The sequence below is a fragment of the Mchenga conophoros genome, linkage group LG18 (genome assembly GCF_057382185.1).
Source record: "Mchenga conophoros isolate Kocher_MC1m ecotype Shallow Benthic linkage group LG18, M_conophoros_male_GT1.1, whole genome shotgun sequence".
NCBI lineage: Eukaryota > Metazoa > Chordata > Actinopteri > Cichliformes > Cichlidae > Mchenga > Mchenga conophoros.
The window spans coordinates 12269100-12290905 of NC_140543.1; the positions used below are offsets into that span (position 1 = coordinate 12269100).

General features: G+C 39.8%; 1 protein-coding gene across 3 annotated transcripts in view; it reads left to right on the forward strand.

Annotated features, from left to right (window-relative positions):
* abca4b (ATP-binding cassette, sub-family A (ABC1), member 4b) overlaps window positions 1-21806 on the forward strand; it is a 46103-nt gene that overhangs the window by 4428 nt on the left and 19869 nt on the right. For all 3 annotated transcript variants that reach the window (XM_085254848.1, XM_085254847.1, XM_085254849.1), the window contains 20 exons: window positions 70-197; window positions 371-568; window positions 4964-5053; window positions 7441-7678; window positions 8576-8715; window positions 9338-9454; window positions 11271-11468; window positions 12923-13128; window positions 15016-15192; window positions 15995-16217; window positions 16918-17139; window positions 17651-17855; window positions 17951-18043; window positions 18509-18706; window positions 19181-19358; window positions 19695-19826; window positions 19960-20099; window positions 20182-20319; window positions 20688-20869; window positions 21063-21168. In XM_085254848.1, coding sequence (XP_085110974.1) covers window positions 70-197; window positions 371-568; window positions 4964-5053; window positions 7441-7678; window positions 8576-8715; window positions 9338-9454; window positions 11271-11468; window positions 12923-13128; window positions 15016-15192; window positions 15995-16217; window positions 16918-17139; window positions 17651-17855; window positions 17951-18043; window positions 18509-18706; window positions 19181-19358; window positions 19695-19826; window positions 19960-20099; window positions 20182-20319; window positions 20688-20869; window positions 21063-21168 — 3309 coding nt within the window. The remainder of the gene's footprint in view (window positions 1-69; window positions 198-370; window positions 569-4963; window positions 5054-7440; window positions 7679-8575; window positions 8716-9337; window positions 9455-11270; window positions 11469-12922; window positions 13129-15015; window positions 15193-15994; window positions 16218-16917; window positions 17140-17650; window positions 17856-17950; window positions 18044-18508; window positions 18707-19180; window positions 19359-19694; window positions 19827-19959; window positions 20100-20181; window positions 20320-20687; window positions 20870-21062; window positions 21169-21806) is intronic.

The window sequence follows — 21806 nt, forward strand, 5'->3', positions numbered from 1 at the left end:
GCAGTGGGTCAAAGTTATTTTTTGCTGATTTTGACCTTTCGCTATCTCTGTTCATGATTTTCCGTTTAGGTCGCGGGCTGAAGGTGGAGGATATTTTGAAGGATGATGAAGTTCTCACAGCCTTCCTGTTAAGAGATGCCGGGCTCTCGGAGTCTATAGTTTATCAACTTGTCAATGCACAAATACGACTTGAACAGGTACATCTTTTTAGAAAGATTTTTGCAGAGGTTAATGATGAATTTTTGCAGAGAATCAAAATTAAAACCATGCTTTACCTGGATTGTGGCAATTGCACTTGTCTAAAAAGACATTATATACATTATAGTAACTTACTGAATATGAATACAAATATTTTGATGCTGTTTTGCAGTTTGCATTTGGAGTCCCAGACCTGCAGCTGAAAGACATAGCATGTAGTCAGGCCCTCTTGGAGCGTTTCCTGTTCTTCCCCACTCGCATGGGACTGCATGGGGTCCGCAATGCTATGTGTGCCCTGAGCCAGCAAAGGCTCCAGAGGATAGAGGATGTCCTGTATGCTAATCTGGACTTCTTCAAGATCTTTAAGCTGGTTAGTAGCTTGTTTTAACTTATACAGTGGTGCATCATTCATATCACTAGGTGATGATCTAGTATGTCTAACAGCAGATGTTGGTTCCCACATCCACGCACTGCTCTCTATTGAAAGACTGGTGGATATCGATGAGCATCTCTTGTGTTACTGTATTGATTTTGCATATTTACTCTGCTTTGGAATGTCAGGATGTATTAATGCATTAAGTCGTGTACATATTTATATTATATATTATTTAATATTTGTAAGCACTTTAATCTATCAAAGTCTGGTAGCTTCACAGTTTAAACCTGAAGCGATAAATGTGGGTCCAAACTGTCACAATTTCTGGAGGCAAATCGTGCGGAGAGAGAGAGAGAGGTGTGGATCCAAACGCAGACACAGAGGGAAACTGGGCTGAGATGCGAACCAATAGCGGACCGTTTATTTAGCTGCTGATTGATTACAGGAACGAAACTGAACAGTGACTTGACTCAAACTGAGATGTCAAACTATGACCTTTACTTTGGCTGTGACTATGGGAGAGAACATAAGCAGACAACCAGACAGCTAACAGTAAGAAACACGAGACCTAAGTACACTGGAGGGTAATTGGGAAAGTGAACACACATTGGAAAACAGCTGACACAATTACCCATAATGACACAACAGGGAAGTGTAAACAAAACACATAGAAATGCAGCAACAAGAGGAGGTAAACCTAAGAACTAGAATTTGCAGAACAGAGAAGAACTTGAGTGCTGGAAGTACAAAACAGAAACCATAACACTAGAAGTCATAGCCATAAATAAACCCAAGAACAATAGTAATCATAATAATAGTAATACAAATTCCAAAACCCTGGGTCACTGACCCAAGACCATAACACAAACTCAGGCAAAATTGTCCTACACAGTTTTAGAGACACACACTGCTGTGTATTTTCCGACTGTTTCAGGCATATTCACTGCAAGACGTTTTCAGAGAGAATTCATTAAATTTTGGCCAATAAATACAGCTCAAACCTGGATTTAGTCGGTGCAGACCAGACAGTCACTCATCTACAAACCTATTATATGGACTTTTTAATATTAGCTGCGGGATCAGTAAAATTGATGTAGTGGAAGATGGAAAGTCTTCACATCTGGCATTTAGTCATGGAGTGCCACAGGGTTCTGTGCTGGCACCAATACTTTTTACATTATACAGTACATGGTTTCCTTAGGCAATAACAATATCAAGTACCACTGTGTTCATTTCCATTGGTTTACAGATGATACCCAGCTTCATTTCTCAGTGAAGCCAGGTGACACAAATCAATTAGCTAAACACTGGGAATCTTTTTAAGACAAAACAAAGTTATTATATAAAAATAATGGATCTTACCTGGTGTCTAACCAGACATATACCCTTGATGGCATTACACTGGCCTCCAGCAAAAGTGTGAGAGCTCTTGGAGGCAGTTTTGACCAGGATATGTTGGATAGTGTGGACATTAAACACATGTGAAAGAAAGCAGGACTGCTTGCAATATCTCTTAAATTAGAAACATCCCATCTTAGAGTGATAAAAAAAAAATAGTTCATGCATTTATTAGGTCTAGGCTGGATTATTGTAATTTGGACTATTGTCATTTATTTTTATGAATTTGTTCTAAATGTTCCCAGCAAATACTCAAGTTTATCCAAAGAGTACTAACAGATCATACTTCATACAGAGATCACATTTCTCTCATATTAGCGTCTCTTTACTGGTTTCATAATGAATCCACAATTTAATCTGAAATCCTTCTCCTCACATACAAAGCTCTGAATAATCAGGGCTCATCGTATATGAAGGACCTCATTGTACCATTTGATTGCAACAGAGCACTTCACTCTCAGACTGCAGGCTTACTTGTGGCTCTTAGAGTTTCCAAAAGTAGAGGGAGAGCTATCAGCCCCGTCTCACATGGTACCATCTCCCACTTTGGATTTAGGAGACAGACACACTTTCTAGTTTTAAGATTAGGGTTAGGATCCCTTTTGATAAAGCTTACAGTTAGGGCTGGAATAGGTGTCTCTGAACCATTCCTTATCTATGCTGCTGTAAGCTCAGACAACTGCAAGACTTCATGTGATACACTGACTACTTCCCCACTCATTTCTTCTTACTCACCATGTGTTTGTATACCACTGCAGCATGTCATTACATTTTTGTCTACTCTCTCCCTTAGTGTGTGTTTTGCCCGTCTCTTCTCTTTCTCCCCCGCCAGCGGGTTGTGGCATATGGCTGCACTTCCTTGACTCTGGTTCTGCCAGAGCTTTCTTCTCGTTAGAAGGCAGTATTTTTTTTCTTTCCACTGCTGCAAAGCACTTGCTCACAGGGGGCTGGTTGTTGGCGCTTTCTCCAGAATACTGTACAGTTGTTACCTTATTCTATAAATGGCCTTGAGGGGACTGTTGTTCAAATGTGGTGCTATCTAAATAAACCAGAATTGAATTGAACTGAGCTGAATTGGTACTGTCCTCCAAAAGCTTCAAAAGTGCTACAATACCAGTAAATCTTCTCTGTAGAAACTGTACATGTATGTCGAGGTTTGCATAGATATCAGTGCTGCACGTGAGGCCCAGTAGCTGGCTCTAGCAGGGGAGTCTGTAGAAGTGTTTGCTGGTTTTATTTTAGGCACTGGCTCTCTTTAGAAATGTTCGATTATCTTAAAAGCATATTGGGACTAAAACAGACCCTTTCTTTTTTAATAACACTTGTATTCACCTGTGATTATTTGAGCAAGTTATCCTCAACTCAAGAAATGTTATCTTCATTTTTGTCCCTTGTCTCCTTGTTCTGCACGCACACACAAATAGTGAAACAAAGAGTATAAGATCCACAAAACAACAGCAGGGACTCTCACGCTCATCTGAAATGATAAGTTTCGCATATACAAAATGCACCTGAACTTTTTTTTACATTATTAAACAGCTAACAGTGTATAACTAGTGTTAGCTTACGCAATAGGAAAAATCTTTTTCCTAACGTGTAACAAAAGATTTGTTTGTTGAGACAGGAAACCTGGCTATTGGAATATATGTAACTGACACTGTAATTGACAATCAAATTAGTCATTCTGTCCATACTCTTCCATCTTATAAATTGCATCGTATTTATATGATATCAATGTCAAAAACTCCATTTCACTGCATGTCCAGCTGTAAATGTTGTACTCTCTCTTTATCATATGTCTGTGTTGTTCAGCCTGGGTGAGTCAGGTGATTGGCTGAGGGAGTTTACATGGCATTATCCTTCTTGGCCTGTTTCTTTAATGGGCTTAGAGCCTGCCTGCAGACTCTGTGGTATTCTGTAAGACAGGATGCCACTTCTCATACATATATTTTGAGTCAACATAGCTTCTAGCAAACCTGGTTTATATGGTTGCTAAAAACCTGACAAATAGTGCATCTTCACAGTGTTGCTGTGGCTTTAATTACCATTTTTTAAAAGAAAATCCTTGGAATAGTGAAGAAGTTGCTATAAATAGCTTGCAAATTAGGGTCAATTAGAGACTACCCTATATTTAGACTTGAGAGATGTATGTTGTCAAATATCTTAGAGATGAAAAATCTGACCTAGAACCTTAAATTCCCCCTTTTGCCCTATGGTAACTGGAATAGTCTCCAGCCCCCCCCCCACGACCCTGACAAGGATAAGCATAAGAGAATGGATGGATAGACAGTTTATGTGTGGGAAATCTGATCTCTTAATTTAACTCGTTAACTCCATCGCACATCATGCCCATTACCACATTGACCTTGGTCTCATAGCAGCTGTCCTCCCATCATTACACTCTTGACTCCCTTCTTGCATCAACTTTTCAGTGCCCTCCCTTCCCACTCCCTTGCTTTCTCTCTATCCCCCTCACCATACTGCCTCCCTCCTTCCTTCGTTCATTGAAATTCAGGCACGAAGAATGCGAGAAGAAGGATATCTCATGTGTGTGTGTGTTTGTCTTGGCACTCCTGGTTTCCTTACCCTCAGCACTCCTGCCCTGACCAGTCATTTCCTAACACCTACTGTTAATGGTTTCTCAAGAAGATAATGCCACTGAAGGATGCGTAGGGGAGTTATAATACGTAGTTCCACATCAAACAATTGGTGGATCTCAAGTTTAGCACAGGTTAAAAAAAATATGGCATTTTCTGTGCGTTTGATGTGGTTTTGCCCAGTAGTGTATTGCTTCAAATTCCTGGAAGTTTCCTGGAAATCACTTGTGACCAGATATGAATTTACAAGTCACAAGCTGAGATATTATATGATTTAAAAAGAGCAGTAATGGTTATAACATAAAAGAACAAAGGACCAGTTGTGTTTAAATCCCCCTTTATCTGTAATAATCTCATTTTACTTTAATAGATCTCCTGTTTTGTTCCCCCCTAGATGCCTCAGGTTTTGGACAGAAGCTCCGTGGGCATTGACCTGCATTTCTGGGGCCAGGCTTTTAAGGCAACATCAGCGAAGATCCAAGATGTAAGTAGTCCAAATGTCATCCATCCCTTCTCTTCTGCTCCTTGAGTCTCTTCTTCTTCTCAAGCCCTCAGTATCAAAGGCACTAGTATTTTTAGTCATGCAGGAAACTCGCCTCTTCCGTTGCTCCCCGTTCAAGAATCGCTCCCAGAAGAAGCTGAATGATGTGCTCAATACTGTGAGGGTTACATGTACAGTATGTGTTAAAAAATACATTTTTGCAAGTGCTTTGTGAGCTAAAAATATGCCTGTTGTGTATCTGCATACATGTAATGTATATGCATGCACATGCATTATAAATGAATGGATCTGAAACACTAACTACAATGGAATAGAACAGGGTTGAAGAGAATACAGTAGATACTGTAGATTACATTTTTTTTCTACAAGAAGAACACACGTGGAATGGAAATGTAAACACATATACACACACTTGCGCAAATGAAAGAAAAAAATGTATGAATGAGAAGATAATTTTCATTTCATTTCATTTATTTATTTATTTCACACTTGGTGCAACAGATCAAACAATGAACAAATAACTGAAAAAGTAAAAAGAAAATGGATGATAAAAAATAATAAAATCAGCTTTCAAGAACTATCACTATTCAATTAAAGTCAGAAGAAGGAGACATAGTATGCTGACATGTTGTCAACAAGTCACAGCCACACAGAAACACTGATACGTTATTACACATCTAAAATATTAGACTAAAATAGAATAAAACTAAGAGAGTCGACTAGAACAAATACGGTAGAACATAATGAAATGGGATGCATTGGTTTATATATAACAAAAAGCACAAACAGTATAAAACAGCATTGTAACACAATAGAGTAGAATAATGTGTTTATCAGGCAACACATACACACAAATCACTGTGACTGAGATGTGTGTTTAGGCACGTTCACGGTTTGTCCCAAGGGAGAGCGTATCCCATCATCACCTTAGCCAGGGGTGAGAGAGAAAGAGAGAGGAGGGTGGGAGGTAGAGGGAGGGAGGAAAAGAGGGACATTCTTTTGAGGTGACACATCCTGTAGGTGGGACCTTCGTATCACCGTGGTGACAGAAAGGCGAGCCAAAAGCTCTCATTACCCACCTCTTCTTCCTTTCAGTTCAGTGTGTGTGTGGATGTTTCTGTGCGAGAAATAATACATAAGGAAACAGAGGAAGAGGGAGTGAGCGCGACAGACATGAGGGGTGTGTTGTAGCATGCTTATGTCTGCGCGTGTCCACATGTAAAAGGTAGCTTTGAGTAGGAGTCATAAACGATCAAAGAGCCATTTTCATCACTCACCTCTGGAGCCAAATCAGTGATGACCCGTGCTAATAAATCCAAATATGATTTGAACCAAAACGCTCCCGGAGGAACTCAGTCCTACCAACATGTAGGAGCAACATGCAATACAATTATTGATGGCCTCCTTCATTATCTTCACAGAGGAAATTACATGTAGCAGGGAGAATTGCTCTCCTGGTTGAAGCTATTTTTGTTCTCTCAATAGGAGGATATTTAATCCACCTTGCAGCTCAGCTCTGTCCAACTTCTTTGCTTATCTTTAAGCTATTGTTTTCTTGTGACCGTTTATACTTAAAAATTCACAGGGCATGAATGAGTATGACAAACATAAATATCCCTGATCTGTGTATAATTATCTGATGAAGGTCAAATAACTCAAAATGGATTGTTTACACTTTCCAGCAATACCTAATAGTTACTCATCCTGCTGTAGGCCAGAAAATGTTTGGTCGTACTTCTCAGCAATGATCAACAGACACGCCAGACAAAAAAATATATAAAACTTAAAAACTAACAGCCAGTCAGGGTTTGAGATACAGCATATAAACCATTTGGTGTTAGGGGTGTGTACTGTATATTAGACAGAGGTGATTGAACTCTAGTTTATAGGTTAAAGGTGCTTTAAATCCTAGTTTATTCTGACGATAGTAAATCCTATTTCCCGACTTGTGTTATCCGAGTAACCAACTTGTAAATATAAGCTATTAATCATGTTCACTACATATCGTACTGTGTATGACTGTGTACGTGACAAATAAAATTTGAATTTGAATTTGATTTTATAGTTTACACATATTTTACTTCATGTAAAGTGTTACCAGTATCTCATTTTCTCTGTGTGTACAGGGAACTCACTTTTTAGGATGTGCTCTGCTTTGTTGACCTTTCCACCAGTAAAATCCAATTTCCGTTTGATTTGGGCTCACCTTTTTTGTATTTTGCATTTTGTGATTAGTGCTAATTGCAGAGTGTGTTCACTGTGACCATGTTAGCATGCTAATATTGAAGCACTGCTGTATAGATACAGCCTCATGGCTGCAGACTATCGGATTGTTTAAAAGTTTAACTGGGCCTCTCTGTCTTGCGCAGATGATGCAGCAGGAGAGCTCTCAGGAGCTCATGAAGGCAGTGTCCTCCCTGTTCCAAACTGGGGGTCCTTCCTCTTTCACCCAGTTGATGTCCAGCGTGTCAAGTCTCTTCTGTGGATATCCTGAGGGTGGGGGCTCTAGGGTCCTGTCTTTCAACTGGTATGAAGACAACAATTATAAGGTGTTTCTGGGGGTCAATGGCACCAAAAACCACAACTATGCCTATGATGATACTACCAGTAAGTAAAGAGGGATTTTTAAAAAATACTCTACTCAAATATAGTATTAAGACTGTACTTGTTACAGATAAAAATCACAGAAACAGAAATATACCTGTACCTGCTGTATATGATAGCGCTATATATGATAGTGTTTTGCAGACACCACAAGTAGTTATAGTATGACTTTTTTGAAATCTAAAACAACGAGTAAAAAATATCACAAGTTTGCATCACAACACATACTTATGAAAATGTCACAGCTCTGATGCCTGCTGTGACATTCAGATTGTCCAAATGTCACAGAGTTATACATTTTCACGCTTACACAACCTGCAAACACCTCTCTTTCATTTGGAATGAAAAGTTTAGATTGGAAGTGACTGGTTGACCTGGAAAGAAAATACTACAACGGCCATTCAGTTTCACTCGTTCAGTGCTTTTCATCATATAGTTTCATTCAACATGAAGCAAGAAATAAATGTGCCGTAATTAAAGTGTGACTTAAGAAAAAAATACCAGTCAGATATAGTTAAATATTAGAAAAACACACCTTCTTACTTCACGTATTTATTTCTATTTATGCAAATGCAGTCTTTACCTATGCTTATTGTGTATTTGTTACATGTCGTTTGCTTTCATTAGCATGAGAAGGTGGGACAGAACTAATTTCACAAGCATAAAGAAAGATGTTTAGATCACTCAGTTATCATTTGGACAGAGTTTGCCTCAAAAGGCAAAATTTGTTCCAGAAGGTTGGCTGATATGCTCTGATTGGCTATTTTTTTTTAATATTAAGATTCTTTAGTTGATCATTTATTACGTCTGAATGCTTGAGACTTATGGAGGCCATAAGGAAAAATTATTATATATGAATACCATTTGTTTCTCATTCTCTTCATCTTTCCCTACCCCTAGCTCCCTTCTGCAATGCCCTGATGCAGACCCTGGAGTCCAACCCTGTCACGAAAATTGTGTGGAATTCAGTCAAGCCCCTGCTGATGGGAAAGATCCTTTACACCCCCGACTCCCCCGCAGCCCGCAAGATATTAAAGAGTGTGAGTGAGACCACCTCCAGCCTGACCCATCACCTCTCTCCCTTTTCCAACTCACTTTTGCCCCACTTCTGCGATTCTTTCAACACTCAGTATCAGTGTAGATGCATACAAACCAACCACCCACCTTTGGAATGAGCTGACTAAAGAAGCAGAGGAAAGCAAAGGGATGGTGGCGGTGATGGGGGTGAGGGGTAATGTGATGCAATGTGAGGGATGGGAAGAGGAGGGAGAGAATTCAGTGTAAGTGTGGGGGCGCGGCAGTGGAAGGAAAAACAGATCTGTTATGTCTCTTTTAATCCTCCTGACACAAAACAGAGTGGGGTTTCGAGAGTTTTGAGCGGCGTTTTGAATGTAGCCAAATTACATAATGTAACATTCCATTGTTATCCGCTGTATGTTGCAGCTTAAACCTTAGATAAAGTGTTAGTGGACTTTTTTGATCTCTCCTTTTTTTTTTTTTTTAACTGACACTATCCTTTAACAACTGACACTTCCACCAAACTCATTATTGACAGTGTATTTAGCACAGAATGCGACCGCTGTGTGTTAAATATGCTTTTGTTGTACTACTCTGGAAATATTTTTCAACTTTCATAGGATGTGTGTATTTGTGTTTGTCCAGGCCAACACAACCTTTGAGGAGCTAGAGAGGCTCCAAAATATGGCCAAGGCCTGGGAAGAGGTGGGACCTCAACTCTGGGCTTTCTTCCAAAACAGCGTTCAGATGAACATGATCAGGGTATGATTACTGCACATTCCTGCACACTAATTTAATGCACATTTGCACATCAACTCTCCTTACTACCACTGACATTATATAAAGAGATGGACACAGCCACTGTGAATCCACCCATTAGTTTGTGAAATCCTATTTTGAGCCCTTCATTTCATTACTTGGATAATAAAATAAAGTAAAAAAAACAAAAAAAAAGCAGCTAATGCTAGCAGGCTTTTTAGCAAGCTGCATCCATATATATATATACACTGCTGATACTGGCATCTTTATTAGTACTCCTGCTCAGCTGTTTGTAATTGGAAATATTTAATCAGCCAAACCCATCGCAGCAACTTGATGCATTTAGGCATGCCGACATGGTCATGACAACCTGCTGAAGTAGAAACTGAGCATCAGATTGAAGAAGAGTAGTATTTAACTGTGGAGTGTTTTAGAAACTGCTGATTCACCAGGATCTTCACACATAACCATCTCTAGTGTTTACAGCATTTCTGGGTGAAAATGCTGTGTTGACTACTTCAATCAAATAGGAAACCAACAGTAACTCAAATAATACATTTTGCAAAACAGCATCTATAATTGCACAATCCATGAAGCAGATGGGTTACAGCAGCAGAAGACCACACTGGGTGCCACTCCTGTCAGCTGAGAACAGGAAACTGAGGCAACAATTTGAGGCTCACCAACACTATAATTGAAGATTGGGAAAATGTTGCCTGATCTGATTGTTCTAATGAATGCTGTGAGATTCAGATGGTAGGGTCAGAATTGGCATAAACAACATCTTTCCTCGTAACATTTCAGATTCCTGGTGGTGATGTAATTGTGTGAGAGATATTTTCTTGACACATGTTGGGCTCCTTATTACTAAATGACCATCAATTAAACACCACAGCCTACCTGAGTATTGTTGCTGACTATGTCACAAAGCTCAAATCATCTCAAACTGTTTTTTTGAACAAGACAGTTGCTTCACTGTACTCAAATGCCATCCGGAGACACGAGAACTTAATCTAGTCGAGCACCTTTGGGATTTAGTTGAACAGCAGATTCACAACATAGATGTGCGGCCAAAAAATCTTCCACAGCTGCATGATGGGGGCTTGAGCCTATACCAGCTACCATAGGGCGAGAGGCAGGGTACACCCTGGACAGGTCATCAGTCTGTCGCAGGGCTAACATAGAGAGACAGACAACCATTCACACTTACATTCACACCTATGGGCAATTTAGAATCACCAATTAACCTAACCCCACTGCAAGACAGACATTTGCATTAAAAATGCTCCTGAAGGGACCCCAAACATGGATGAGTTCAGTGACTTGAATTAACAGGTGATATTTCATAGATGACTACCAGCTACAGCTGCCTGTGTTAGTTTCCACCTGTCAGGTACTGAATAATCCACTCAACCATCTGATTCAGTTCTGTGACTGAGTGGTTTGTGGTTATGTGTGTGCTGTCAGTCAGCAACCTCAAACCTAGTAAAGCAAATTTAAAGTCTTTCTATAACTAGTATTATTTAACCGCCCCCCCCCAGATACATTTAAAAGCACTAGCTAGTTGAATATTATGTCCACCCACATTATGTCCATGTCTACCTAGCATAGATAATTTGTTCCCAGTTAATTACTCCTGATATTTAGAGATTCATATTTATGGCCTCTAACATAAGGTTGGTCAGCACAACCTTGAAAATGTTAAATTTTACTCCTTACTCTACTATGTAGCCACCTGAATCAAACATTTTCTTCTACATGAGCATGTATTGTACTGTATTTCTATTATGCACAGTAACTCTAATCTCTCTCACTGAAGGATACACTGAGGAACCCAACGGTGATGCATTTCATGGACAACAGTCTGGTGGGAACTGAATTTACCACAAAAGACATTCTCAACTTCCTCTATAATGGACCAGAGCGAGAGAGAGAGGCGGGCATGCCAAACTTTGACTGGAGGAACATTTTTAACATCACCGACCAGCTCATACACATGTTCAACCAGTATGGAGAGGTTAGTAACCTGTCTCTATTTCTGTGTCTCCCTACTTTTTTCCTCAATTTTGCACATTCCTATGACAAGGCATTTGGCCTTTTTGGTAGGCTTTGTCTAAATTCTACAGACAAGAGCGTCTGTCTCCCAGGTCTTCTTCCTGGAGACTGTGCCAGGCTTTTTGACACAGGGCACAACCACTTAGCACAGCTCTTCCATACAGCAGCCTGAAAGGTGGCAAGAACATGTTTGCTGTCACCCCCTTCCCTTGTTTCCATTGTACATTCAGTGATAAAGTAGAGAGTAGATGGGAATGAGTCACCCCCCTCAAAACCCAGTGCTTTTTTAGTGTACAGCACTTCATTCAAACAAACTCCTGTGCTTGCTACATAAAAGAGGGCAAATCACTCTATCCATCCTTCACGCCTTCTCTCTCTTCTTGTGTCTGATTAAAAGGGGGTAGGGTTTGGATTTTGGAAAGAGCCCTATCATTGCAGGCACCTCAATCTACCCTTTGTCTCCTAGTTTAGTGCCAAGACCCTTCAGAGCTCCACAAACAATCCAGGGGGATTTAGCAAATTAGATATAGCTGTCAGTAATCACTGGGCCATAGGATAACTGCTGTAGTTAGCATGAGGTCCTCTTACTCTGTCAGGGGTATGTTTCTCACACTGGCATCCTATTGGAACATGTGTATCAGTGAGGCTCCTTCTTCTCAGCCCATCTCTGAGAGAACATCATTGTGTAGTGACTGTGTGTTCACATAAAGATGAATGGGAAGTGATCTCTTGTCTGTCTTTGAGTGCTCTGGGGGTATTGTACAGTAATGTGAATGAGGACATTAGACACGGTCTACATGGGAGTGTGAGAGTGGGGTTAGAGAGCTGTATCTATGGTGTACATAGTGGGAGTTTCACATGGTAATTACACACGTGGTAAATAAATATAGCAAGTGTGTGTGAGAAAATGAGAGTTGCGATTAGTGTGTGTACATTAAATGGATTTTGCTTTCCTGCTTGCATATATGAACATGCCTATGTTTGCCACTGCACCATGAATATATTGGCTCACATTTTCCCATGTGGCCAGATTACTCCACTGAAAAACCCATAAAAACAACAACAATGATTTAGGATTCAGCTCAGAAAATAGATGCTTAGAAAATAAGGAAACACGATTTGCTTCCAGTATTTCATGGTAGTTATAGTGTTCAGCATCTAATCTAATGCATAATCTAATTAGAATCGTACATGCACTTGCATACTGTTACATCGATTTAGATGTTATAGAAGAAAGGGTTATATATTTTTTCTTCTGTCAGCACATTGAACAACACCACTGCTTAAAAGGCATCAGTAACTACACATACATGAAAACATAAATATTTATACTTGCTAAATGCTAAATCATCGCCCTGTTTCACTGCTTCTTATGAACACAAATCCACATCCTCCTCCATGTTTCTCTGTCTGCAGTGCGTTAGTCTGGATAAGTTTGTGGCCTACACAGACGAATCCCAGATGATCCATGAGGCTTTGCACCTGCTGGAGGAGAACAAGTTCTGGGCTGGCGTGGTCTTCATGGACCTGTATCCCTGGACCACAAGTGTTCCGCCGCATGTCAAGTACAAGATCCGCATGGATATTGATGCGGTGGAGCGTACCAACAAGATCAAAGACAGGTCAGTAATGAATGACTACTCAACATTTGTAACCCCCTAAAATAAAGCTAAATGACAGCTTTTGTTGTACCTTAACCACTGCACTCAGAAAGTATCCAAATCCCTGAAGCTTTTCACATTTTTTTATATTGCACTGACAAGCTAAAAGTGTTCAAATTAGATGTTCTTTTGTGATCAATTTGCACTCAGTCCCCCTCCACAATTATGAAAATTCTTTAAACTGATTACAAGGATGGAAGAAAAAGAAACATTCAGTCGACAGACCTTGAAATGTAGCCCAGGCTTTGCTGCATTTAATATTCCCAAGAGCACATTGAGTGACCTCTATAATTCTTAAACTGAAAAGGTTTGGATTCAAGAGGGTGACTATATGATCAAACTAAGCAACTGGGTGAGCAACTCTTACAAAGTGAAAACCTGCGTGTAGTTTACAAAAGTTCTTCTAAAGGACTGTCAGAAAGTAGAAATTAGGTGATTTGGTCTGATTAAACCAAGATTAGACTGTCTGACATCAATTCTAAGCACCGTGTCTGGAGAAAGCACCCCAAACAGTGCACTATGGTGAGCATGATGCAGGGGTGGGATTTTCTTTTTAGAGCCAACACAGGGAGAATGGTTAGGGTTGAGGGAATTGAGCTAATGGAGCAAAGCACAGAGACATCTTCCATCTCTGTGCTTTAAATGAAAACAAACTCCACTGGGCTCAAGACCTCAAGGTGGGTTGAAGGTTCACCTCCAAATAGAATAATTACACTAAAGACACATAAATCCAATACCGGAGTGGTTTGGGGACAGCTCTGTGAATGTCCCTGAGTAGGTTGTTGGAGAGACCTGAAAATGTCCCTCAAAAACTAAGAGGATTTTCAAAGAATGACAGAAAGTCGTGAGCCAAGGAATCACTGTGTCATAGCAAGGAAACCCTGCTTCAAAGCCGAAGGTGCTTTAGCAACAAGCTGAATAAAGTGTCTGAATATTTAGATTTGTGTGACAGTTTTTCCTGCTGTGCAGTAGTTTAAAGAAAATACAGTTTTGAGCATAACATGTGAAAAAGTAAAGCGTCCTTGCAGTCTAACCCATGTTTTTGATGCTTTTGTTTCATTGGAGTAATTATTTATTTTTTCGATGCCAAAAATATCTGAAAAACTTCCTCTTTACTGTTTAAATTAATTTATCTTGGGACCAAACAAAGAGCTCGCAATTATAATAAACATCTTTGGCAAATAACAAAAGCCATTCATGGGCTTTAATTGTACTTAATTAAAAGTAGAAATAAAATTGATTAGATCCATCAATATCATTTTAAAATCAAAACCAATATCATTTAAAGCACTAAATATCCCTGTCAGCTTGGTCCTAGATTTTTTTAAAATCTTGTTACTGCCACTTTAATGAGGCAATTTATATGTATTTGTGACATTCCCCAGAGGAAAAGCTTCTCTCGCTGTCTTCCAAAGGTTTTTGGCTGTTCCATACCTGCCCTTTCATCCAACCATGTGTAGCTCTTACATGCATTTCCCCTTTCTCTTTGATCTCTTTTTCATAAGCAGACAGTATGTCAATATCCCCCGGGGTGAACAAGCAGATTTAGCTGTTTGCAGCACACCAGCAGGCTGTAATGGAAGCAGTGGGACTCCTGCCGCTATACAATTGAATAATCAGATTGTAAAAGAGCTTTGAGTCAGACTTATCCGCTTAAGTAAAATCAGTGTGCACAGCGTTAAAGACTTTGGCTTTAGGATCATTTATGGTGGAAAGAAAATCAGTGGAGATTGTGGCCGGGATTATTTAATACAACTACAACAACTTATATATTATTCTGATGTGATGACAAACACCATAATCGCGTAGATCTGGACATCTTTCATTCTTCTGTGTCCTCTCTCTCAGGTACTGGGATCCTGGTCCTAGAGCAGACCCCATGGAGGACCAGAGATACATCTGGGGAGGTTTTGCTTACCTGCAGGATATGATTGAACACGGCATCATTAAAATTCACACAGGCAACGACTGGCCACTCGGGGTCTACGTCCAGCAGATGCCATATCCATGCTACGTAGATGACCTGTGAGTTTACCAGTCACTGCAGTCCTGCAGCATTTTTCACAATATGTCTTTTCATTAAGAAAGCTTTAAAAAGAAATAGATAAAGCACTTGCTGCACATCAGAAAGTGTAACAGTGCTTTAGAGGGCTGCAAAACCTATTATTAATAGAATAATATACAATTAATTGCAGAATAAAAATGATGCTCCTGCATATACTGTCCATGCAACTGATTCAATTTAACCTAAATTGGTGTATAGTTAAGATGAAGCTTTAATTTATTAATAGATGCGTTGAATAACTGTCCAACTCGGTGATTAACTGCTTAACTTCTTTCTGTGTGGACAGGTTTTGTAACTGAATTTCAGTAGGTTTCAAAGCCCAGTCAAGCCGACTCAGACATACAGTAGAATGAGAATGAAAACTCACATTATGAATTAAACATTTTCAGACTAATCAGCCAACTTGAGTGCTGGTTTGTTGAAAGCTAAGCCAAGGACAGTAAAAAGGTAAATTAAAAAAATCTGCTGTTGCTTTCATGCCATTCATCTTGGTGGCTCTTGTTTGAACGTAGAGTTGGGTATTGCTGTTTATTGCAGTCTGTATTAGTGCTATTCTAGTTATTATCAATGGAGGAACCAAATGTGTGAAAATTTCTAGTAGGCGTACTACACTACACTGAATTTCCTCTCTAGAATACAGCCTTTTTTGGAAATACGTGCTGCTCTTTTGTCTGACTAAAATTGAGATTAATGCATTCTGTGCTGAGAGATCACAGAATCAGTGTAATCCTAATTCCTTCCTCTCTCCTACTTCCACTCTAGCTTCATGATCACACTGAACCGCTGCTTCCCAATATTCATGGTGCTGGCCTGGATCTACTCTGTGTCCATGACAGTGAAGAGCATCGTGCTGGAAAAGGAGCTCCGTCTTAAAGAGACCCTCAAAGCCATGGGGGTCAGCAATGGAGTCATTTGGTACACGTGGTTCATCGACAGTTTCCTCATGATGACTGCGAGCACAGTACTGCTGACCTCTATTGTCATGGTAAGAAAACACAAAGAGCTGGTGAGAAAAGGTGAAAAAAAGCTGAAAGTAAGACTGAGGGTGTTTTGTCAGCTCTTAAGAGCATGTTTATTCAAACCTGCAGCTTGACCCTTGGGCCTATATGTTATATTTGCTATCAAAGCAGTTTTAATTTGATTCCTCAGCACAAAGTGGCCTGCATGGCACATTACTTTGTTTTGAAGTAAACTTATTTGATAGTAGATTTGTTATTTAGTTCTTGAACTCAGTTAATATGTTATTAATGTAATAAAAATGCAAAAACCAGTTAAATACCAAATCCTCGTATAAACTAATTTATGCTTGAGAGGTTTAATTACTGTGACCTTAATTATAGGGCCCAAAAATACTTTGTGGCTCCACACAGATGGAAAAATTGCTAAATATGTCTCTTTTGAATAGTAAAGGTTGCCATACCAAAAGGTTGTTTCGGAGGGTTCATGTTTCACAGGGTTTAATGCTGCCCTCTTGTGGATCATATTAACACACACACACACACACACACACACACACACACACACACACACACACACACACACACACACACACACACACATATATATTTTATGTGTTTTTCCTCTCTCTACCTTTTTTTAAACCCTAAATGTGCATGTTTAAATGTGAAAGTAAAACTCGCTGCAGAGATAGTCATGCTCTATATATATCTCCTTTTTAATCTCAGGGTGGCAAAGTGTTGCATTACAGCGACCCGATCCTTGTCTTCTTCTTTCTGATGACTTTCACTCTGGCCACCATCATGCAGTGTTTTCTGATGAGCGTGTTCTTCAACAAGGCCAACCTGGCAGCAGCCTGCAGTGGCATCATTTATTTCACCCTCTACCTACCTCACATCCTGTGCTTTGCCTGGCAAGACCGCATCACCAAGAGCATGAAACTGGCTGCAGTATGTTTATTTTTTTGTTTAAAGTACAAAATCAGACCTGAAGTTATGCTTTTCAAGCATAGTAAATATGATTTACAGTGCTTAACACATTCATTAAACTACTAATGTATAGTTTATACTATAGTTCCCCCTGCATATACTGGGTAATCCAACAGTATATGGTGTATTTTTTATAAATATGTCAAATTACTCTTATTTACTTCCATTTCTGAACAGAAAGAATTGTTTTAGCGGTTGAATGCTTGATTAATTTCTATGAATTCAGTCGTTTTGCATCATAAATAACAATAAAATTTTAAGTTTTAAACAAGTTTTTAACAGATTTCAAAAATATTTGTGCTGTCATGTTTTATGACGAGTCTAATAAATTAGTTAAGCGCTGTATTTAAGTAAATCTCATGGTAAACATTAGCAAATTTAACCCAGCTGACTTTCATGCCTACACACAGATATTTAGCAACAAATGAAACGAGTGATCATCCTGGTTTTTTTTACCCCTCATGTTTTTCAGAGCTTGTTGTCACCTGTGGCCTTTGGCTTCGGGACAGAGTACCTGTCACGGTATGAGGAGCAGGGTTTGGGCCTGCAGTGGAACAACATTAAGACCAGCCCCTTGGAGAAAGACACTTACTCCTTTCTCACCTCCATCCTCATGATGATTTTTGATGCTGTCCTCTATGGTATCCTGGCCTGGTATCTGGATAATGTTTTCCCAGGTTGGGCTTACTTTATATTCTACAGTATTTTAGCAATTAATTGATAGTATGAGCTTATTACTAATAAAATCAAACTATTTGTGTCTGCCCATTAGGACAGTATGGCATTGGTCGGCCATTCTACTTCCCGTTCCAGCCCTCCTACTGGCAAAGACCTAAACCCTCACACACAGAAACGGCAGACAACGGTTAGTCAACAACAGAGCAGCACTATGACTAAAACAGGAGTCAAATAAAATGAATTTCTACCTTTATTCTTTATGTTTAAAATTGCGGCTAGAAGGGCAAATTATTACCAGAGGAATAGTGTTGTTGTTCCATTGAATGTCAATATAAGGTGAAGTTAAGGCTCATCCAGCCCATCCCATCAGTGTCAGAGCTGGAAGTAAAATCTAAAGCTTAGTAAAAGACAGATAATAGGGTGTCTGCACTTTGAGTAACTGTCCTTATAACCATATGATGGGTCAACAAAGCAGTGTATTATTTGAACAAAGAAAAGATTAGGTGCTTTCTTTCTTCTTTCTTTTTAACTGGAGAGTAAAAATCAATATGTAACTTCAGCGCTTTCATGGTGATGATTTTTAATTATAGGCCTGGTAAAACTTTGATCAAAAAGCATGCTAGTAAGCTGATGTACTGTCTATTCCTTATAGTTCCTGAGAAACCTGAACCAGAAAACCAAGAGAAGGATATCGAGAGCAGACCAGAGACAAACACCTGTAACGGCTCAGCCAGCAGGAAAATCTGCAAACACCAAAGTAAGAGGGAGCAGCGGGAGAGACAGAGGGAACTGCTGAAACAGCAAGAAGAAGCGCCAAACCAGGAGGACGGCCAGGACTCGGGAAATGAAGGTGATGACACAAATACAGAAGAAAAGCTCAGAATGCTGAAACAGTAACTTTGACTACACTTCACAGACTAAACAAGGAGAAGGCATACTAGATAATGACACAGTTGGAGAGAGATGCCACACTGCATGTGAGGAACTCTCTGGGGGCACCTGGTGGAAACATGCAAATCCTGCAGCAGACTGGAAAAACACAGGGGAAAACGGAAAATGATAAATTTGTGCTGATTAGAAGCTGTAATTATATTGTTATTAGGGAAACTGCTGGGACAAGGCCTCAGTCAGGTTAGTGAAAGGAAGGGAAAATAGTATTAGGTAGGTAAAATACTGAGAAATCAGACTAAAAACTCTCTTTCCTCTAAGTGCTCTCAGAAACTTTCTTTCAGAAAGAATTCCATCAAATTAAAATAAACGTTGAGAGATACTGTGTTATTTCTGTCATGTTTTGATAATATTTTCAATCTCTTTTTGCATGCAGACCAGTCGTTCTTTGAGCCTGACCCAGTAGGCCTTGTCATGGGGGTGCAAATTCAGGATCTGGTGAAAGTCTTTGATGGATGCTCTCGTCCAGCTGTCAACTGCCTCAACATTAATTTCTATGATGGGCAGATCACATCCTTCCTGGGGCACAATGGGGCTGGAAAAACCACGACAATGTAAACTGAAATGTTGTTGTATGAGTGTTTCTTATAGAAAGTACACTGATTTTTAAAAAAACACACACTGAAAAGATGTAAAGGGAATTCATGTAGTGTGTCTGAGCGGCAATGATTCAGCAACATTTCAGATTTGAATGGCTTTCACAGAAGCCTCTATGCATTTTGGAAGCTCCCTGCAAGGGTATTTCATTAAAACTTGACAATCGTCTTTAAAAAGTCTTTAAAAATGATCTACTCAGAACTTTCTGTTTGGTTTAGATTCAAACTGAATTTTGATAGCTACTTAAAGGTTGGTAACACCTGTTTATGATGCTCTGTTTCTGGTTTTTGCAGGTCCATCCTGACCGGGCTCTATCCTCCCACATCTGGCACAGCCTATATTAACGGGAGAGACATTAGAACTGACATAGACATTATACGCACGTCAATGGGGATGTGTCCTCAACACAACATCCTCTTTAACCAGTAAGTTCTATTTTAGGTAATTTAATCAACTAAACAACCAACAACAATATTAGTAACTTTTAAGTTATTCAATCATTCACAATCAGCCTTCTTACAGAAACGTCTCACTTACTACTGCTGTGTTTTGTACCAGTCTTACAGTAGAAGAGCACATCTTGTTCTATTCACTGCTGAAAGGTCGGACCCAGGCGGAGGCAGAAAGGGAGGTCGAGGACATGCTTGTGGACCTTGGGCTGCCTCACAAGAGAGATGATGAGGCTCAGAACCTCTCAGGTCATTGCTTGTTTCTCTTTGTGTGTGAGAGAAAGCAGGAGAAAAAAATCTCTTTTAAACATCTGTTCTATTCACATTAAAGGCGGCATGCAGAGGAAATTGTCGGTGGCTATGGCGTTTGTCGGAGGGTCAAAGGTCGTCATCTTAGACGAGCCCACCTCAGGAGTGGACCCCTACTCCAGACGATCCATTTGGGACCTCTTACTGAAATACAGAACTGGTAAAAGCTGTCTGTAAAGTCACATTTAATGGTCTGGTCCACACTTTAACTCTCTCAGTAACTTCATTTTGTAACTCTTAAAAGGTGTTTTTTATCCTCAAGTTGACTTTTCACTGTTCCAGAATTTACTGAAGAATGAAAGAAAGTCTTTTGAAGCTGTACAGCTCCCCTGAGGCACTTGGATTTTGTAGAGAACTGATCAAAAGGGGAAAATTCAACTGAGTGGCTACAACAAAAGACAGAATTTTAGTCATAAAACCAATAAATTCTGCATCCGCTGTAAAAGCACTGAAAAGCTTTGGTATCACACACTACTTTGTTCATGTACAACAAGCCAAGATTTTGATAAAAGCTCGCTCCTTGTGCAGGCCGCACTGTGATCCTGTCCACTCATCACATGGATGAGGCCGACCTGTTGAGCGACCGCATCGCCATCATCTCCAAAGGGCAGCTGCACTGCTGCGGGTCCCCCCTATTCCTCAAAAACTGTTTTGGAGTTGGTTTCTATTTGACGCTTGTACGGAGGATAAAGGACCTCAGGAAGAAGGAGGTGAGGATGAACTTTTGTGCTTAACCATCTGTAATGCTTCTCATCTCAGCAGGTTTCTGCACAGAAAACAAATCTGTTTCTACCACAGACATATGCAAGAGAATACGTGATTTTTGTCTGCTCACTTTTTAGTCAGAAAATCCTCTTTTTCTTCTTTTGCATTGTTCAAGGTGTTATTTTCTATTTTTGTCAGAATAACTGCGACTGTGCCTCAGACTGTTCGTGTTCCTGTTCCATCTGCACCAGATATAAAGATGAGTCTCAGAATCAGTTTCAGCACCTAGACAGAGTTTTGGATGGTAAGTGGATATCGTATATCCCTTTAATCTTCCTCCTCATGAGCAATGCCTCAGGAGTTGGTTTGTTTTTGCGTCTGTCTATGTTCTCTTGTTTTTCTGTTCCACTGAAGACAAAGTTTACACAAAATGTAGATTTTGGAAGACAGTTTTGGAAAATGAAAGGATTTTGGCTCGCTCTTTCTTCTTCAAGGTGTGTTTTGGAAAGTAGAACTCGGTTTTCAAGTTCAAGTTAAGTTTTGTTTTAGGGTAAGGACGAGGATAAGGGTGCGGCTACCACACTGGATATCAGAGAAGTCACTGTAACAATACTATTGGCTAAGAGCAACATTAGAGGTAGCACATTTTAAAATTGGTGCATTGGGCTTAAAGCAAAGCCCAGTTTCTCAAGACTCTCAGGACTCTGCTTGGTTCAGCTATGGTTTTACCCTCTTTTACCCACTTGGCCCATTTAACACTAGAATATATGCGACTCTTTTACACTTTTCATCTATCATGCTAGCTCTGACTTATGTTATCATTAGCAGCAACTGGGCAACTGGTAAATAGAGTTTAAAGGCAATCAGCTAAACTGATAAAGACCAGATCCACACGGTCCAACTATCAACACAATGTTGAACTGTTAGCCATAAAGTAACTGG